Raw genomic sequence first — 20,459 nt, 5'->3', positions numbered from 1 at the left:
GATGATCACTTCTTGCCAATTAGGTCAAAATAAATTTTAAATGGCTTAAAAAGTTGTTATCAGTATCCTCCCTGCCACAAGGAGGAGCTATGACTCCTATTGAAATATGTACAGCATCTTGTAAGGTGCACTGAGACAGATACCAGTGTCAGTCATGAGGCCTCGAAGGGCTCGGAGGCCCCAGGGCGAAGCTGGTGTGTGCTGAACATACATGGTTCTTGCATTTTCCTCTAACCATGACAGTGCACTAATACGCAGAGTTAGAAATAAACCAATGAAGAGGCAGAGGAGTTTCAGGTTTTTGCACAGAGACGCTGTCCATAAAGACAGCAGGTCTACAGTGTCTTCACAACATTTTTACAGCAGAGCTAGGAGTGATTTACGAGTGTAATGTCTCAACTGTCAAATGAGATGTTTTATAACTACGTGACATTATGAAACCAGCTTGCTTACTTGCTGCTGTGGCAGATACAGGTATCTATGTTTAAAAAACATGTATTTATAATAGCGGGACTTAGAAAAGCATTTCCCAAAACACTGCTGTGTGATTTGAGCCTCCCTAATGCCAGAGCTTGTCATCACTGGTTGCTGAGCTCATTCTAATTTTAGAAAAGAAGACTGACAACCCATTTGCCAAATATTTAGGCCAGTAATATATACAGAACATCAAGAATCCTATTTATTTTCAAAGAAACCTTTTTCTTTAAGAGCGCCTTACTTAGAAAAGGCCAAAGGAAGAAATCTAAACATGACAAACCTCTGAAAGCAAGGAAAAACAGGATGAAACCCTGAGGGCAAGGAAAGAAGCAGGTGTCTCATCAACCCTGGCCCCAAAATCCAAAATGGCTGCCCTGTGTTCAGAACACAGTGATATCTACAGTAAAAATCTGTTTATTTGCACCTTATGAACTCTTCCTTGCAGGCTACACAGTGGAGCAACACTGTTGCCTTACAGCATAAAGGTCCTGGGTTCAAATCCCAGCCTGGGGTCTTCCTACATGTTCAAATAATAGCACTGGGTGTTTTTAAAAATATATTCTGTTTTACTAATTATGTTTCTCTTTTTTGAGTTTGCTGTTTTGGGGTGTAGGCCTCTTCCTGTCGAGGCAAGAGGATAAGGGCTGAGGAATCTGAAATGACAGTGCCAGGTCACCAAAATCAACCATGTATCTTTCAGCGAGGGTTGTTCTAGTTTTATTTAGGTCATTTTTTGTTTAGTTTGTACGGATGTCTAGTTTTGTTCCCCCTTTTGTGGTTTTGGCCAAACCATCCCATGAGTTACCCTCAGGTGTCTTTAGTTGTGTGTACTTTTGTTTATCTTTTTTTTTTATTAAGTCACCTTTTTTTTAATAAGATAGATTAGTTGACCATTTTTATGGGTCCACTAATTTTAGTATTTTTTTTTAACCTATATTGTTTTCTGTATCCTTATTCCTTATATGTGTCCTTATGCTTTACTGCTCAGCTCTTTACAACTAGCCCTCAAGTGTGAGTGAGTGCATGTATTGTTTGTTCTGTGTGTCTTTGTGCTGCCCTAAGATGGTCAGACATCTTGCCATGAGTGTACCCCACCTCTCACCCAATGACAGCTGGATATGAGCACCAGCCGCCCCTTGACCCTCCACTGATTAGCGAATATAGACTGTGGAGGAACAGACGGACGGACGGATGGATACGTGTTCAGCAACATAAACAGACATAAAACCTTTTATTTGTGAACAGTGTTTTAATACCCTTAATGGTGATGACGCTATATATCCAATAAGCACCTCACATGTTCTCCTCCCCTAACAAATGAGGAGCTTCGGGAAAATTTCTTTGAAACCATAAAAAATCTAAACTAAATTAATCACAACTGCGTTTACCTTCCCAATGTTTGTTTCATACGTCTGTTTCTAGCTTTAATGCTCCAAATGGAATTAACGGTCATTTAAAGTAGCTAGTGGCAGATAAAGATCTTTTCATCAGATCAATAATACTACAAATAAAAGTGAAGTGGAGAATATTTAAAGAACCTCTCAGTAGGAACAGCTGCCTCTGTTGCAACCTGGACATGGGAATAGAATCAACCTTAAATTAACCATGTTTGTAACTTGTATGTTGTTGTCCACTCTGCATTGACGTGACTTTCTAGTAGGCAGTGGTTGAAGGGGGACAGTAAGACGCAGAATTTACATCTGGGTTAAACAAATAAAAAAAAAAAGAGATCAGTTATTAAAATAAGCTCCACACACATTAAACCAAACTACGATCAAAGAGCCGTAAATCCCAGCTCTATGAATTACACCTTTCCGTGGGATGTAAAAATGAGAAGACATTTTCATCTTTTTTATGATTACTATTTATAGAAAAAATTCTGCTGAAATTGCTCTAACATCCGATGAACTGGGCCAGAGCTTCAGGGATAAAACTGAAAAGTTTACTGATGTTATGTTGATGCAATAACACATCTTGAAAACTAAGTTTCAGAGACAAAGATTCAGAGTTCAAACATTACCGCTGTGCACACATCCTGCATCTCACTCGGTCCCACAGGGTTGACAGATGGAGAGGGGCAAAATGGCTTGGACAACAGGGCCGGTCCCTCCTTTGTGGAAGTAGGTACTCTGTAAGTCAATCCTCTACTAATTGCAAGAGCAGTTCAAACACAAAGTCTGCCACTGAAATCCAATCCTGCGGGTGTTGTACGGTGAGTAAAGTTTACAAAGTGTAACATTTTAACCCACCATGGCAAGAAAAAGGGACAAAAACGTGGCTTATGGACCAGGAGGTGAGGGCACACAGGAGCAGATGAGTTCAAAAAATGCAGAAAGACACAGGAAGGTGTGGAGCGTGCCGGCGGCATGGAAGACGTAACTGTAAATAGACCATTCAGTATTTAGGCTGCAGCAAATCTGCGGGGAGTGAATGGAAGTGCAGCCGCTGTAGGTGGACCAAGGCCTGTAACAGGACACCAAGAACAGATAAGGAGATGGGGAGGAGTGATTGAAAGGTAATGTAGTGAGAGAAAAAGAAAGGTGCTGTAAGAGGAGAGGCAACAGTGCTGCAGATGATGTAAACAAGACGTGCAGGATTGTGTGCACATTCTGTCTAAAGCCATTTTATAAACTGCACATCGCATGTCACCGGAAATCTAAGCAGGCAGACCTGGAATGGGACAGCACTGCAACCTGTTTCTAATTAGACATAAAACAGAATAACCTAATTCCTCCAGTCCCCCTAACGAGGGCTGTGCAGCTCCAATGCTGAGATTCCCTCTCTCTTTCGAAGGTGAACATTCCATACGCTAATTTCAGTTTCATGCAGGAAAGACATGTAGGCACATGTGTTGTTTGTTTGTCAGAGCGGCGGTGTGTCAGCATGGCTACGTATAATTCCTTCAGCGAGTGTTGCATGTTGTCTGGCCTTGCATTTACTGAGCAGTGAAATTTTATTTCAGGTTGGGTTTTCTGCACATATCCTACACCTGTGCCAAACCTCTCCATGTCATACCAAGCCATGCGGGCTGACAGCAGTGAGGAGGTGAAGCAGTCATCAGAGAAGAAGACCCCCCCAGCCTCACCTTTGACCTTTTACCCTCTTGCCACCAGGGCTGGCGACTGGGGCATTTCCAGGAGGCTCTGCCTAATTGGGTCAGATTGCGCGGAGAGCAGCATTACGCCTGAAATTGGAAACACATGCAGCTATACCTTAGTGTGCATGCGGTAATGGTGGCAGCTTTCACTGGAGAGAAGATTTTTGAAGGTGGAAAAGGTGGATGAAGTGGACCTTTGCGAATCTGGAGTGTGAGGTTGGGGATAATAAAAAGGATTGAAAAGGAAAACAAATCAGGCGAAGAGAGGGAAAGAAGAAAGAGAACTGACGGTGGAAGAAGAGACGATAAACATCTGACTCTTGATGAAGATCCATAACCGAGGTCCAACTCGTTGGCTCAGTTTTGGACAGGCGGACTGTTCAGCCTTACAACACAGCTCTGCTATTTGCAATAATTGCCATAATAGCAGCCTTCCAATTATGCTCAGATCCGAGTTTCAAATGAAAGAAGATGTCCAGTGCAAAAGAAATAATCTGATGGCTGATGGCAGTATGTGTGGGAAAGATTTCATCAGAGGGGCCTATGGGCGCAAAAGTGACATCTGGAAACTTCCAAATGCTTGTGGGTGTGTTTTCTCATGGAGAAATGAAAGGCATTTAAAGACGGTCCAAAAGCTGATCAATAGGGTTGCTCGGGTGAAGTCAGTCTTTTGACAACATAATACGGAAAAATGATTGCTAAACCAATTATCTGTTAAAGTTTTTACATTTTACAGTTTTTACAATCGACTTGTTTTTACCAGGTTCCAAAAATTATTTTAATCAAAATCCGGTTTGGAAAAGCGGTGCGTTTGAAAAACTAAATACAGGCAGGAGAAAGGCAGAAACAAACATATATGTGAGCTTTTTGAACAATATCCTTCGGTCAGATGAGACTACAGTAAAGATGTTTGACCAGATTTACCAGCACCATGTTTGAACATCTTACTAAAAACACACTTTACCAGTTGTCAAGCAAAGTGATGGAAGGGGTATCATCTGGGTTTGTTTTGTTGTTTTTATGGCCATTTGGAGGCCAGGCCTTGTCTTTATGGATGTGCGTTTCAGATCGACCAGCACTCCTATCCACGACTTTCTCATGCTTTTTGTGTCTCCCGCTCAGACTTTCACTCAGATATTCCCAGAGGTGGAAATGTCTAAGTACGTGTGGGACAAGTTGAGACATGGAAGAAGATAAGGTATGGGTGGAGGGCTGCAAGGATTTCAAGCAACTGACGGTAAACGCCGAGAGGTAGGAATACCGAGAGGGAGGCACCAGGGAGTGGGTGCGTGTGTGCTTGTATGTTTGTGTTTGTGGTCCAACAAGCTTGCAAAGGATTCTTAGAAAAGCGACTGAGGTACTGCTACTGTATGGATAAGACAGAGAGAGAGAGTGTGTGTATTTGCGTAATAAGACAGTAAGTGTGTGTATATCAACAGTTCCTCCAATTTGAGTGCACTCACAGTGTTAAACGTCTCCATCTGTGAGTGAAAACTGCACTTTAGTCGGTCTCTCTACACAGAATGACCCGTTTTAGTGGCTTGAAATCCCTCTTTTCATGGACCCCCCCACCCCGTCTCTTTCTGCGTCTCCTCTCTGGTCCCTATCTCTCCCATCCCTAAACTCTTTCATGAGCAGTCTCTCAGGGGCAGGGTGGTAACACAATCCCGCACTCTTTTGTCTCTATTCTTCTCCTTATCCTTTCATCTTTTTAAACATTCAAGGGAAAGGGGTTCGGTGAGACAGAAACCACCAATTGGTAAAGGAAAGAAAGAGATAGCATGTGAGAGTGAGAGAAAAAACAGAGGGAGGCCGAGTTTCTTCCACTCTGTGCTCATCATCCAGTTTTTGGCTCTCCCTTTCAACAAGGCCATTCAAGGTGGGGAGGCTCAGTGAACGTACTATTCTCGCAGGTCAATAGTACTGAACCCTTGTCTGGTGTGTGCCGCGCCGAGGACTCGTTGAACTGTCTGCCGGCCTGTTTGTCCTCTGTAGACCTCCGCTCTGTTTCCTTTGCTGAATTTCCCCCAAAGACTCGTGGGTAGACGGAGCAGGCAACCAGCAGCTCCTGTTTCCAGCCATTTAACTTTAAAGCCGAGATGTCCGCACTCATCCCACCTGACCTGCATGAAAATACACGCCTGTTTCTGCTCTGGCTTCAATCAAATCACATAGCACTGCAGCATTTAACCATGAAAACACATGATGCTGGAAATCTACAAGGCTGCAGCTGGTTGATTCTAGCAACAGAAAGAAACACTCAAGAATGCAATGTTAAAAATCTGTTAAACGTAATGCATACCAAAAACTTTGCCTGCGGTGCCGCTAAAAAGTTTTTAACCACCGACTGGCTGAGAATATGTTCACTGCTGCTGACATCTGAATTGAAGGCCTATGACACTGACTTTATGATCTTTCTGAGTAACATTTGTCCTACATGGTGAACAGGTGAATCTTAGTCTTGTTTCATTTGATCTCCAGCAGCTTCTGAGTGGTTTATCTAATACGTTGCTGGTTTAAATGAGAAAACTGTGGCACAGGACAGGAGAAAACGTCAACAAATAATATATCCCTGACAAACCACAAGCATACAAAAACTCATTTTGATGTTTGATTGGGATGTTGTCCAGTTGGAACACCTAACTGCGTCCAAGTTTTACCCATCTAGCTGTTGATCTGAGGTGAAGTTGAAGAATTTGGAGGTAGTCCTCCTTCCTTGTAATGCACCATTTACACTGGGAGAGAAAAGCCCCTCATCATGATCATGTTGGACAGCTGTTAAAGCTCCCACAGAGTCGGGCGTACTTGACTCCACGGATGTCCGCTCAATTTTTACGACGCATACTCGGTGTCACACAGTAAACTGCTTGGTGGCAAAAAGCCTTCACATTGAACTGTTTTATTTGTGGCACACTACTGAATACCCAGTTAAGAGGACACTGTTTTACTGCCACTCTCTGCATGCCACTGACAGATGTGTTCCCCTTTGTCGTCCCTAGTCTGGTTAATGCCCTTATATTTTCTCCTAGTCCAATGATGCCATGGCAGAAAGTGTGGGAAATGTAGAAATTTTTTATGAAAAATGTAGGACATTGGTACACTTCACAATGAAATCTTAAACGTTCGCGGACAGTGGGCGGAGTCCACGCTGCTCACCGGACACCCGACTCTGTGGGAGCCTTTAAAATGTTCTTAGGCTTGAAGGTCTCACCTGGACTACTCCAAACAAACCTTATCCAAGTTTCAGTTATGTTTTTGTTGACTGTAGGTGTCGCCTTCTTCATTATAAAAGCCCCACAGCATGATGCTGCCACCACCATGCTCACTAAGATATTTATGAACCAAGCGAAACAAAATTGTTATGTTGCTGGAAAGAAAAAATTATTCTAAATCATTTTCTTCTTTTTTTGAAAATAGTTCACAAACCAGAATATTGTCAGCATCAGAAAACAAGTCTGTAAGGAACACTGTGATCCATCGGATCAAAAATAAATGGCACAAATGAAGATAAGTATGAAAATCCAGAAGCAGTTTGGTAAGCATGATCTGTAAGCATGTCCCAGTACTGAGAACACGCAGGAGGTGAAAAGCAACTTCAAATTTGTTTGTAACTGTGACTTAAGAAGGATTATTGCATAGTAGTTTAAATATGTAGGTATTCTTGGATACTTTACTACAGTAACTCATGGCTAGGGATCATGGGGGGCAGTAAGGACCTGGGATCTTAACATTTTTAAGAACACCACTGTTAAAATAACATGGACGTATTGATTTACAGTAAATACACAGCCAAAATTATGTCTGATCATTTTTTTCCCGTAGGACACTTTTTCCTACATTTGCATCTTTTTTTTTATTTGTAAAAGCCAAAAAGTCACATGTTTACAACATGTTATGGTCTTGCAGACCTGAGGAAAGTCTTGCAGGAGTAATCAGGAAGCAATCTGCACACAGACTGGGATTTGGAATGAAGGTTACATCCTCAGGTCTGCTTGTGCCAAAAGGAATCATGTTGCAGCTCCTTTTGCTGCAGATGGGAACCTTAATGAATTAGACCTTACAGTTTTGCTACAGCTTGTTTGTAGTAATTTATGTGTAACCAATATCAGATAAACTTGAATATTCTTGGATGCAGGCCAGAACCGCTTTGCCGGTAAATTTTTTTTTAAGGTTTTCTTTTGAAGTCTAATAAAAAGGAAAGCAGAAAACAATGATGAATCCACATTAATACTGTATGTCTTGGTAGCATTAAATGGAAAAAACCCTTGATTGTTTCATTTGTATTACAGTTACAGGCAGAAGTTCACATACACTCATTTTGATTTTTAATGGTTTACGGAGATTTTCGAAACCAAGAAATGGTTGCAAAGGTTTGGATTTATGATGAACTTTCTTTAATCCACTCAGGATCAGAATTATACATACACCCTATTTATATCTGTCTAAATGCCCTTTAGTTAGTCTATATTAAAAAATTGAAGCATGCAATATTTTAATTAAATGAAGTGGTGAGATTTTCTGTAGGAAAGGGATGCGTAAATCATTGTAGAGCCAAAAAGACATCCAGTTTGTAAATTATTTTGGCTCAATTGAAAAAACTTGCTGTATTTAGCCAAGTTTAATAAATTAATAAAAAGCAGATTTGGGTAAAACAAAGTCTGCTTCTGGGTGAAAGTCACCGGATAGATGTGGTCCTCTTCACTAAGAAATTAAAGAGAATGCTAACTGTGTGGTTATCAAAATGTAAATGTCAATTTTATTTATGTAGCACATTTAAAAACTTCACAAGATCAAAAAGAATCAGATATGAAATAGATAAATAGGATAAAATTGTGTTGAGATTGTGGGTCAGTGGGAAGAGTTGTTATCCTGCAGTTGTGGGTTTGATTCCAGCTTCCTCCTGACTGCATATCAGTGTGGCAAGGCACCTAACCTCAGGCTGCCTACTGATTTACATATCTGTGTGTGCTACTGGGTGAATGTCTAAAGTGCTTTGAGTGGTCGGTATGACTGGAAAGGCGCTACATAAGTTCAGTCCATTTACCAGTTGTACCTAACATTTTCCTTTGACGATTTTAATTTACCCACCCGTCCTGGGGCACCAAATTCATAGCAATTTTGAACTGCAATCAAATGCCCCCCGGGCCGCACTTTGACACCCCTATTCTGGAGCTTTCAGTACCACTTTTTAAAAGATTTAATAAATAAAAGTTTACAAAAGTTTGAGTAAATAAAGTTAAACTTTTGAAATCAATTCTTGATTAAAAAAAATCTCTTTATTTGTAAATTGTATAATCGCTCCAATAAAAAAAAAACGATTTAAATAAAACTTTAAAGGCTCCAAGTTAATGACATTCGTGGCATTCATGAGTGTATGTGAACTTTTGACCGGAAGTGTTTGCGTTAATATTAACAGTTTATCTTTGTGGTATGACTCCTCCTTTGAAGTTACTCGTTTTAATACTGTATTTATTCTCATACTAATTTATTAACGTCGCTGCGTGTCTGCGATCCCCCTCCCAACAAAAAAGTTAGCGTATGCCACTACCGGAAGCGTCCTTCTTTAACTTCAAAATAAAGGCGGTGCGTCGCTCATCCACAGCTGTAATTCTTAAATTAGATTTATTTTGAAGTTCCAAACAGGAAGCGATCTTGTTAACTTACGCTAACATTTCAGGCGCAGTTCGGAGCCATAAAACATTAGGCGAACTTTTTCCCCAGCTCCACTCGCTAACCTATTTGAACAGAAATACATTTCTCCAGAAAGCGCCTCAGCGGAGGACCAACATATGGAAATATTTCGAGGCTCAGATACATTTTTAAAGCTTCTTGCATCGCATTTTTTCTCCTTTCAGTGGAAGCGCTCACTGGACAGGATAAGAGTTTTCTAGTTTCTTAAACTGCGTTACTTTTATTTATTGTATTCTTCCTCCTGCGTCTCTTTCGGGGCATGCGTGCGATGTCACGGAGCACTAAAAGGAGAAAGAAATGTTTGAGTTTATATCCAGTGATTCCCTGTGAAGGTGGTTTGTGAGTTTATTTTTTAAGAAACCAGTTGAGCAACTGGCGGCAGGACTCTATAATCAATGTGGTGTCAGCTGGAAGGACGCGGGGTCCGGATCTCACCTAAACGGTACGTTTAGAAACCCTCATTTTTCGCCAATAAACTTTATTTTTACACCCAAATATACGTGTTTAACTAACGCAGATACTCAGAAAATGACCAGACACATTACGCTCATAAACTCTAATTAGTATATTTTTCTTTTTTGTATATGTTCAGACATGTAGATGCAGGCGCACTTTCACACTTGTGCAAAGTTACAACATGCTTTAATCCCCTTAATGCATTCTTAGATCTTTGTTAGGGTTCCAGGTATCCCACTTGAGTTTGCGTTTACCTTGGCAGTCCTGCGCTTGTAGGCTGCTCCACATTTTGTTTCCTTGGCAGTCACTCAAGTGAGGTGAGAGCTACCGAGTTACAATCCCAACCCGCAGGTAGATCACACACACACATTGTGTTGATGTCTAAACTCGATGTTGTCAACAAGATAATGGACTGAACTGGCGCTGTGGGTGGCATTCTGGTTTTCAGCGGAAAATGCAAGTGAGAACAGTCCAAGGAGAGAGTTTTTCCCTCGTCTATCTTAGGTGGAGAACTTTGCATGGACTAAAACAATCACAGAGCTTGAATTAATGGGCTGTTTGCACGGCGGGACACCAAGGCCGCAGTAAATGAGCTAATGCGGGGACAAACATTAACCTGGAAGTTTTTCCAGGTCACTAAATCCCACTGTTGAGAGATTCAAATTAAAACAGTTTTAAGCAGAAGTCGAACCGATCAGGCTTTTCCTGGCCGGTTCTGATGTCCGATTTTTAAAAGATGTCTCACAACGAATGAAAGCGTCTGAAAGGATGAGTAAAATGATGTAGGTTTACAATTAGGACATCTGCAGCATTTAAAAGCCGACATTATGCAGTGATGTGTGTGTTTGACTTTACATTAAAACCTGCAAATAATTGTGATACAGAAATCACAATAAATGCTTGATTATAAAAAAATATTTCAGATACATTCAGGTCTTTGATGAATGTTTTTAGTATACTTAGAAAAAAATGTATTTTTTCAGTGAAAAGTTGAGAATTATATTATTTTTTACTTTTTAAAACGACCAGAAGATATTCTGCCTTGAAACAAAAAGACGTTTAGCTTCCATTGTTTTTTTTTTTTGTTTTTTTCATAAAACAATATACTCAAAACCTGAAACTATGTCAGGATTAAACCCGGCTCTTGTGCAGGTTTACCAAGCATGTGCTCACATTTCAAATCAGTTAGTTTTTACTTTAAGGTTCTTGAAAAGACAAATTGAAAGACCTCTACAGACTTGTTCGCCTTTCTAGGTAAAATCAATACAGTTTTCTCTGACCAAAACTTTAAAAAAATTAGGCAATAAATGATCTTTTTAGATAACGATTGGGAAGTTTACTGAACTGCAGCCACCAGTAGCAAATAAAAAGATGTTCATAAGGGGATGGTACAGTCTGGTAAACACCAGTCAAGCGTTGGAGCACAAATTTCAGCAGCAGATTCGTTGATGGTAACGCACCTACTTTGACCTGAGGGGTCATGATTTTATTCCTTTTTCTGACCAATTTCAACCCATAAAAGAGAAAAGAAATGTGCAGCAGCTTTTTTGCTTGAAAGAATCCGTTTTAATCAAAAAGAAAGTTACAATATTTTTTTTATGCAATAAAGTACATAATTCTAACCTTAAAGGTGCATTTATAGATCAAAGGTGGTGGGTTTTCTTGGTTTTTATGAATTTGTTTAATAGGGAAAAACATGCAGGTTTTTCAGTATTAGTCCTGCGGAACATAGGAAAATCATCCGAGTGCGGTCTCCAGCCAATTGATTTTTGTATCTCTAGTTTTTAGAGGAGCTTCCCCCTCCAGACAGGTTTACTCTCCTGCAGCTCCCTGAGTTGCTCAACTTCAAAGAGTCGAGATGAGTACAGGAAGGGGCGCGGACCCAACACTAACACACACAATACATTATCTCCCTGTCAGGTTGACATTAGCCACGCATGAGGAGGGGGGATTACTCTGTAAACAGGCTAATAAGCACAGTAGCCTCTGCCAGGTGTGGAGCTGCTTTATGGGATCTGATCTCTGGTTCTCTGTACAATAATCCCCCATAATTTAGATTTCTTATTGCGCCTTGTGAAAGTATTTATACAAGTAGACCTTTTTCACATTTTGTCACGTTACAACCACAAATGTCAGTGTATTTATTTTGATAAACCAGCACTAAGTATAGTCCATAATTGTAAAGTGGAAGGATTAGGATACAGGATTTTTAGAAATGAAAAATGTTAAGTGTGTTGCGTTTCTATCCCTGTTTCTATGCTGATACCCCTAAATACAATGAAGTGGAAACAGCTAATTTTTCATGGTGACTCTGGAGGACCTGCAGCAATCCCCAGCTCTGGTGGAAAAATCGGTCTCCAGGACAACCATTAGTCATACACTTCATTAAAAAGAGCCATATAAAAGTCCTAAATGCTCAGATGAGACCAAAAACTGACTGTTTTGTTCTATATGGCAACACAGTCTGTGGTGGAAAACTAACTCAGCAAACCACAGAGAACACACCATGCTCAGGGTGACACACGGCGGTGTCAGCATCATGCTGTAAGATGCTTTTCTTGAGCAGGGAGAGGAACGCTAGTCAGTTGAATGGGAGATGTATGGAGCTAATACAAGGCGATCCTGGACGTACCTCAAAATCATTCTCGAGTTTCACCCTAAACATACAGCCAGATGTACAATGGATTAGGGTTAGATCAAACCATGTTCATGCATTAGAATGGCACAGTCAAAGTCCAGACCTAAAAACAGTTGACAATATACGGCAAGGACAGGACATTGATGTCCACTTATGTTCTCTGGCAAATCTGACCGGGCCTGAGCAAAGAATGGAGAAACAAATCAGCCTTTAAACGTTCAAAGCTGGTACAGACACATCCCAAGAGATCTGCAACACAAGGGGGTTCTGCAAAGCAAAGACTCAGGAGCTGAATTCAAGTGCACGCCACACTTTTCACAGTTGTATTAGTGAAAAACTTTAAAGCCTTCCACTTCACAATTATGCACTACTTTGTGTAAGTTAATCACATAAAATCCCATTAAAACAGGTTGAGGTTTGTGGCTGTGAATAATTTTGCAAGGTGCACCTGAGTCACTGCAGTGTCAGATTCATTTGGCATGTGCTACAGTTCATGCATGCAACAAAACAGCTTGCTAGATGTTTTTATGCACATTTAATGTGGCTTACAGTGAAGGAAAACCAAACATTTGTTTTCTATTGCAACAAAAAGATATGGCTCATTAGAATAAATCACAATTGATTATGTTTTCATTTAAATTGGTCTAACAAAATAAAACTTGAATCTCCTTGAATTTAAGTCTTAAAAATGTGCTCAAACAGTTAGAAAAGTCTTCTTTGAATTCTTGTTTTTAAGATTACATAAAGGGGGGGGGAAGAAAGAAAATAATTTGGAAAATGTAAAATAATATTTACCCACACAAAAGGCAGTAAACCCTGAGTTGTGGAACAGCTACAGGGTTAAAAGAGGAATTACATGCAGGAATGTTCAAATGCAAAGTTTGGGTTGCAACCTTTTCTGTTTCTGAACATCTGAAAGGTACAAAAACCCGCAATCCAAGACATTCAGTTATTCTGCAGTCATTGTCTGCGCTAAGGTAAACATAAGATCACTGAAGTTAATGGAGGCCTTCTGGTGTAGGTCATAGTTTAGTCTGTTGATGCATGGAGTTTTGGTTGATTTGGGTGTTTGTGTCAGGGAATTTTTTCCTCTCATTTCAAAGAATATCAAACACATCAGGAATGAGACAAGAGTTGAGTCAGATTTGGGGGTTTGCTGAGACTGCTTGGGTCTGAGCCAGAAGGGGTGGAAGAACGTTGTGATCCTGGTCAGGCTTCGCAGCTAAATGATGCGTGTCATTGTAGCAAATGAAGCGTGCTGATGAAATGCCGCAGCTTGTCTGCTTTTCTCGCCATATCAGCTATTTCCCTCATGTTCCAACTGTTACACAGAGCTCCTACACAGCCTAAAGATGACTGGGAAAAGTCTGGAATGTGTTCCAGACTTCATTCCCCGTTCTACCTAAAACATGAACAGAAAATTGATTTATTTGCAAATAACGTCATCTATCCTTGATTTGCCACATCACAACCCGAGGTTTTGTCAAATTGTTGATCAGTTTCATTTTAAAGTTGCTGATTGAGAGAACTAAATGCACACTCATTCAAAGTTGGAAATGGGTCACTTTACTGCTTTCTCAGACCCTTTTATGGCTTTAAACTAGACCTGTGACAGAAAAACTGCTTGTTTTGTTTGTTAAATATCAACTTGTGCTTGACAGCCATCAGCATCTACAAAGGCTCTTTGAGGAAACCCTCTTAATGAGCTACAACATTTAATTTCTCTTCGGGATTAATAAAGTATTTTTGAATTGAATTGAATTGAATTGACAGTGCAATGTAGGATAACCCAGTCCTGATTTGACATGTCTAATTGATTTTTAGTCCAGATGCCAAATAGAGTGAAAATGCCCTTTATCAAACTGCCGAATCAGAAGCCATCTTCAGCATAGTTTTCATTTATGGTTGGAGGAAAATACACATAATAAAAGCCCAATTAGGTTGTTTTTTTGTGCTTACATTTTTAAAATAGTTATTAAAAAGAAACATGGCAGTGGCAGCATCATGCTGTGGGATTGCTTTTGTTTAGCAGGGACAAGTAAGCTGGACAAAGTTGACAGAAAATTGATGAAGCTAAATACAGGACAACCCTGGAAGAGACTGCAAAATATTTAAGACTGGGGTGGAGGTTCACCTTCCAGCAGAACAATTACCCTAAACATCCAGATCTCCCATGAAATGGTTTAGATCAAAGCATAGTAATGTGTTAGAATGTCCTAGTCAAAGTCAAGAGCTAAATCCAATTAAAAATATGTGACAAGACTGATGTTCATAGATGCTCTTCATCCAATCTGACTGAGCTTGAACTATTTGGACCAAGAAGAATGGGCAAACATTTCATTGTGTGGTTGTGATAAGCTGCGAGAGAATTTACTGCTAAAATGTACTGACCTGGATGGGCTGAAGAGAACTGATAAACTTACACACATTCAAAAATAAAACAAAAAATGTCATTTTGAAATCTCTTTTAGCCTCTCATAGATCAGGGTCTTAAACTGGCAATAAAACAATACAAATTTTTACAAATAAAATTAGCAAAAGGTCACAAAACACCCCAACTCCTTGAATGTTTGTAGGACAGTCCAGTCCTGATTTAGTCGCTGCACAATCAAAAGACAACACTCATAATTATTTCAATTTTGACCATAACGATAAGAAAAACCCAACCAATCACCTTCTTTGTATAACCAGATTTTCAGAGTGGTACAAAAACAGCAGCAGTAAATCTGAAATTTACTGCCGGGAAATGTAGGCATTCTGGTTTACTGCCAGTCAACTCACAGGCTTCTCCTCCTTCAAAGATTTGTCAACAGTTGAGGGTAACATGCAAATATGCTTTCATCCCAAGTGAAATTTGGCAGGCTTCTGGATCATTCAGGCTGCTGCAGCTCTTTAATGTAATTTATCATCATCATTAAAAGGCACTTAGAGCACCTGAGGTGACTGGATGAATGACTTATGAATCGAGTGAACCTGGTCCTTCCCCCATTGCCAGATGCATTGTGTCCAGGGTGTGGCCCCCACTGAGTACACTGAGGGGGATTTTCTCTGCTGATAGCCAGCGATGATACATTCGCAAGGAAACAAACACCCTCAGCCATGACAACTGCTCTTTTTTTTATTAATTTTACACCCACCTGCATTTATGTTTTTTGTCTCCTCACTGCCAGAGGAAAACTATGAATGAGCCTCCAGTTATGCATCGCTGACATTCTGATCATTCCACCTATTTTAGCTCTTTCTACTCGCAAACAAATAACCAAATCCATGCTTGCGTGGGCTGCTGCGTGCCGCCTGAATGCCAGCCCACTGAAACTGCCACAAGGACGGGGTGACTGAAATATTTGCCCTGTTAGTCAGAGGGCAACCTCGTGTTGAAATACGGATGAATCATCTTTGCTCGCCTCTTAACTCTTGACTTCATCCCCACGGAGTCCTGGATGGATAAAAGGCTGTTCCTATCACAGGAAATGTTTACATTTTTTATTGCTGTGTAATTGTTATCATAACTTTTTATTTTGCTGGTGCACCGAGTGAAAGAGGGTGCGTTGGAGTTGGTATTTGCTTTGTTTGCGATGACAGTGAGCTTACAGTTTAAATAATGCAGGCTATGGCATGCAGCATATTTACAGTTGCTGTCACTGAATAAAGGAATCTTCTTCAGTCTAATGGATCAGTTGTTGCCTTTCCAAAGAACGAAATCACCCCTTGGGTTCAGGATGTATACCTGAGTTCATCAGATTTTTTGATTTTTTTTTCCAATGCTTCTTGTGATCTGTTTGGTGCTAATAGTAGGTACCATTAAAACCCTGTTACATTTAAACTGGTTCTTGATTCTTACAGAAGCTACTGGCAAAAGGTAACAGTAGCTTTTGGGTTTTACATGTAAAAAAAAAAACCCATCTTGTCCTCACATCACACCATGTTTATGTTTTCTGTTCTCTTTGTGACTTTCTCAGTTTTTCACGTAGCTGTGGAGTAATTTTGACACAGTCTTCTTTCCGGTGTTGTTTTATGTCAGGTGTGTCCAAAGTGCAACGCAGGTGACATTTTGTGGCCCCTTTTAGATTAATATATATCTTTCTAAGCCATGTGGTTTTAATCAAATCAAAGATCCTTTCTGATGTCTTTCCACCCTGGTATAGTAACGCATACCTGAATATTTCGTTTTGATATAACAGGTGCTTTTGTTCATGTAAGGATTTAATTCACATAAATCTTGGTAAATATCCTGTGATATTATCGTTGTCAAGCAGGAAACCTTTGAATTTAATGTTTTTAGATTAATAAATAAAAGGAAAGAAGCAATGGCCCCGAATTATCAGAGCATTAATTTCTTTTCTCTGGATCTGGCTTTGTTTTAGTCCATCTTCTGTAGCTGCAATGAGTCTGATTTGCATACATACTTGTATGTCAGCATCTCTGTTTGAAGGTCAGTTCCTCCTTCAGCAGAATCTGCCTCCTGGGCTCCACATGAAGAAAAAATACAATCTCTCTCTGTACTTCGTCCTGTTTTTCCACAAGTTCTGCCAAGATTTTATAGCCTTACAGCAGCAGTCGAAGCAGCTTTATGGCTGCAGGGCCACCAGTAAAACCGCTCATTTTACACTCTAATTGGGGAGCTTTGTTTAACTATAAAAGCTGCAATTTGCATTGTATGAAATAACAGTCTCTCCTCTCTGTCTGCCAGCTGATACGTCCTGGGAGTGATGCACTGGCTTCCCCTGGTTGCCATGGTGATCGCCTCGGCCCTGCCCTTCCCTCATAACCCTGCGACAGCGCAGCCCAGCTCGGACCCGGTTTCCCGCCTCCCAGCTCCATCTTTGGACTACGACCTCGTAGGAAATGCCTCACACACTGACAGCAGCAGACAGAACCACAAGGATTACGTAAAAGTCTCCGTTCATATAGAGACCTTGAAATCCAAAGTGGAGGATCGAATAACCTACAAACCTTTTAGCAGCTCAGGCAGCAGGGACAGGAGGAGTCTGGATGTTCCTGCAGAAGAAGAACCACTCAGGACCGAGGGAATTTCCAAGGATAATTCTCTACCAAAGGACTACAAAGCCAGCACAAAAGATGACTCCAGTTTTTTGGACTTTTCTCAAAAGGACTCCCAAAAGGACCCTACAAATACACCTTTGCATTACCCGAGTCCTTCAGGGCAACTAAGAGATGCATCGACAACCAGGCCAGGAGCCAAAACAGGTCCAGCTGAGGACAGTCTTACCCTGGAGGCTGGGCTGGGTCTGGGAGCCGGGATGGACAACCTTCTGGAGATAGACGAGATGTTTCTGGACGCACATCCCAGAGTCCTGTTCTCCCCCTCCCCATCACCTCCGGAGCATCCGCCACTACTGCTGATGTTGGAGAATGGCCTGATGGAGGAGGAAGGCAGGTACAGAGACGAGCAGGAGGACCCGGACGGGCACATTGAGGGTCACGGCGACCGAGCCATTGACCGGAGCACGACAACACCGAGCTGGGCGGACTACTCCAGAGGAACCACTAAGGAGGCAGACCGTCCTGTTAAACGGGACAAACGCTCCCAACTGAGTGACAACAGGAGGGGGGAGAAGTCTGTGTGCGAGTCAGAAAGCAGGTGGGTCACTAACAAAACGACTGCCATTGACTCGTATGGCCACAAGGTCACCATCCTCCAAGAGATCCAGACGCAGACGGGACCTCTCCAACAGTACTTTTATGAGACTAGGTGCCGCCCGGCCGAGCAGCAAAGCGAATCAAGCAGGATCAGGGGGGCAGGGGCGAGATCTACGGGGATGGGCGTGGCCGGGGCTGGCTGCTTGGGCGTGGATAAAAAACAGTGGAAGAGCGAGTGCAAGGCCAGGCAGTCGTACGTCCGGGCCCTCTCCAAGGATGCCAACAACAGGATGGGATGGAGGTGGATCCGAATAGACTCGTCCTGCGTCTGCGTGCTTCTATCCAGAACAAATCAGGGGAAGGAGGTCTTGAAGAGACGGGGGAGAGTCTAACTTAAGGAAGGAAGGGAAGGAAAGGCAGAGCAGCTGAGACATTATCTGTCCACAGGTTTTCACGTCTCCTTCCTCCACTTTATGACTTTTACAAGAAAACAAGAAGACCTCAATGCTAGATGATTTTAGGGAAAACTGTTATTTAGACATTTTACACCAAGAAGTACTGTTTTTGTATGATTTATCTTTCATAACCTAAGTTATTTTTTGACTAGTATGTAAGCATGTCTTTGATATTAATATATTTCCTGATGTGTCTGCAACATGACACAGTATACCTTTTCTGTATCTCAGTGTGTATTTATAGAAGACGTCTTCATGCAGTAGTTGCTCTCTTCGGTGCCTGATTATAATTCCAGCCTTTGGTTTGACCGGCTTGTAAAAGCAAACAGCGCCACCTACTGAGATTTCAATTCACTGCTCCAAACTCTTACAACTGTGGGTGAATGTTACAGGATCCTTTTGTGGAACTTGCTTGAGTTGTAAATTATGTGACACCTAAAGAAGATCTGATGACATGATATGATAATAAAATAAATTTGTATTTAGATTTTTTTTGCTGCAGCTTTAATGCATTTAAATGCAGAATGTGTGTGTTGTGTTTCTGTAATTAAGAAGAAAAAGGTAAAAATACACATTTTAAAATGCAAACTCTTCATTTCAAATATGGAATAGTTGCTAAATTATTACCAAATATGGTCATGGCTACCGCTGGAATAAATTATTTTTTAGATAAACACTTATATGCCCTAAAATTAAAATATATAATAATAAAAAATCTTTGATTCTATTATAGTAATAAATACAAATAATTATCTTAATGATTATATTAAGATAAGGTGAAATTAGGCCAAACCAAAACGATACGTCTTAAGTTTGCTTTTTAAACCATCAGTGCTGCCCTTAGGTCTCCAGGAGGGTTGTTCCACAGATGAGGGAAGTGATGAGAAAATGGTGCCTCCTGTGGACTTTTGTTCTTACAGAAGACCAGCAGGGATCTGGATGGCCTATCCTAGGTGTGTCCAAAGTCGGTCCTTGAGAGCTGGTGTCCTGCATGTTTTAGATGTTTCTCTGCTATAAATCACGATTCAGGTGATTGCAGTTCAGCAAAAGCCTGTTAATCACTCATCAGTGATTTAAAAAAATCTAAAACATGCAGAACACCGACCCTCAAGGACCAACTTTGGACACCCCTGGCCTACGCGATAAATATGTGGGACTAAGGCCATCCGAAATGTACGGGTAACCAGTGCAAAGAGGAAGACCTTGATGATGGAGTAATGTGAGCCCTCATTCTGGCCTTTAGCTGTATTTTGTAATCGTAGAAGGACTATGTTCTTTTATGGAAGACAGCAGTGCATTCATCTGCCAAAGCATGAATAAAAGTCTACATTAGACCAAGAGAAAAACTGTCAAACTGTACAAATGTTCTTCAGGTGAAAAAGTATGAGGTAGAATAAAGACAATGTTTTTTATTTGGTCTGAAGGTTTCATTCCCAGAGTTCCCAGTTATTAATAATTGGCAATAAAATGTGCCCTTAATTTATTAATAATTACATCACAATCATTACTTAACGCTTCAGTTCATTATGTTAGATTCACATAGAACTATTTCTGTCATGTTTGTTATTTTTTGAGGACCCAAATACCAGAGGTAAATGTTTAATGAAACGTGGGAAAAACTTACAGGACTGTAGAATCCAGTAGAGAAGGACAGAAACTGACTTCAGTACTGGGGAGAGTGAACACAGATGGGTCCAAATAGCAAAATAAATGTCAGCTGTGAGAGGAATGTGCAGAGATAATCGAGGTAAAACTGAGAAACTAGGAGAAAATGGTTGATAGAGTACAGTGAGAACCATGGAAGCGAACACCCAGAAACCAGTAAAATGTACAAACCAGAAACAGGGCATGACCCTTAAAGATTCAAACCAAAGGGGGACAAAGAAATTCAGAAACACGAGCAACAGAAAACTTATAAAGATAAAGACTGCAACTCAGAGCTGAAAATAAATACAGAAGAAAAACGTGAGGAAGCTTAAAACTAAGGAATGAACTGAATCAAGTCGGCGCTACTGAGTCAGCTTCTTCTCCCAAGCTGTTCAAC

General features: G+C 40.8%; 1 protein-coding gene across 1 annotated transcript; it reads left to right on the top strand.

Annotated features, from left to right (window-relative positions):
* The first annotated feature begins 9,267 nt into the window (after positions 1 to 9,267).
* Positions 9,268 to 18,902, top strand: LOC124862284. Its single transcript, XM_047356106.1, has 2 exons — positions 9,268 to 9,707; positions 17,050 to 18,902. Exon 2 carries the CDS (start codon positions 17,069 to 17,071, stop codon positions 18,350 to 18,352), a length of 1,284 nt encoding a protein of 427 aa, XP_047212062.1. The 5' UTR covers positions 9,268 to 9,707; positions 17,050 to 17,068; the 3' UTR covers positions 18,353 to 18,902.
* The last annotated feature ends 1,557 nt before the right edge of the window (positions 18,903 to 20,459 follow it).

This window comes from Girardinichthys multiradiatus, chromosome X (assembly GCF_021462225.1).
Source record: "Girardinichthys multiradiatus isolate DD_20200921_A chromosome X, DD_fGirMul_XY1, whole genome shotgun sequence".
NCBI lineage: Eukaryota > Metazoa > Chordata > Actinopteri > Cyprinodontiformes > Goodeidae > Girardinichthys > Girardinichthys multiradiatus.
This window is presented reverse-complemented; position numbering and strand designations above follow the sequence as displayed.

What these genes read in the sequence shown, in the direction of transcription:
- LOC124862284 (XM_047356106.1), top strand. Translation starts at nt 17,069, where the DNA reads ATGCACTGGCTTCCCCTGGTTGCCATGGTGATCGCCTCGGCCCTGCCC.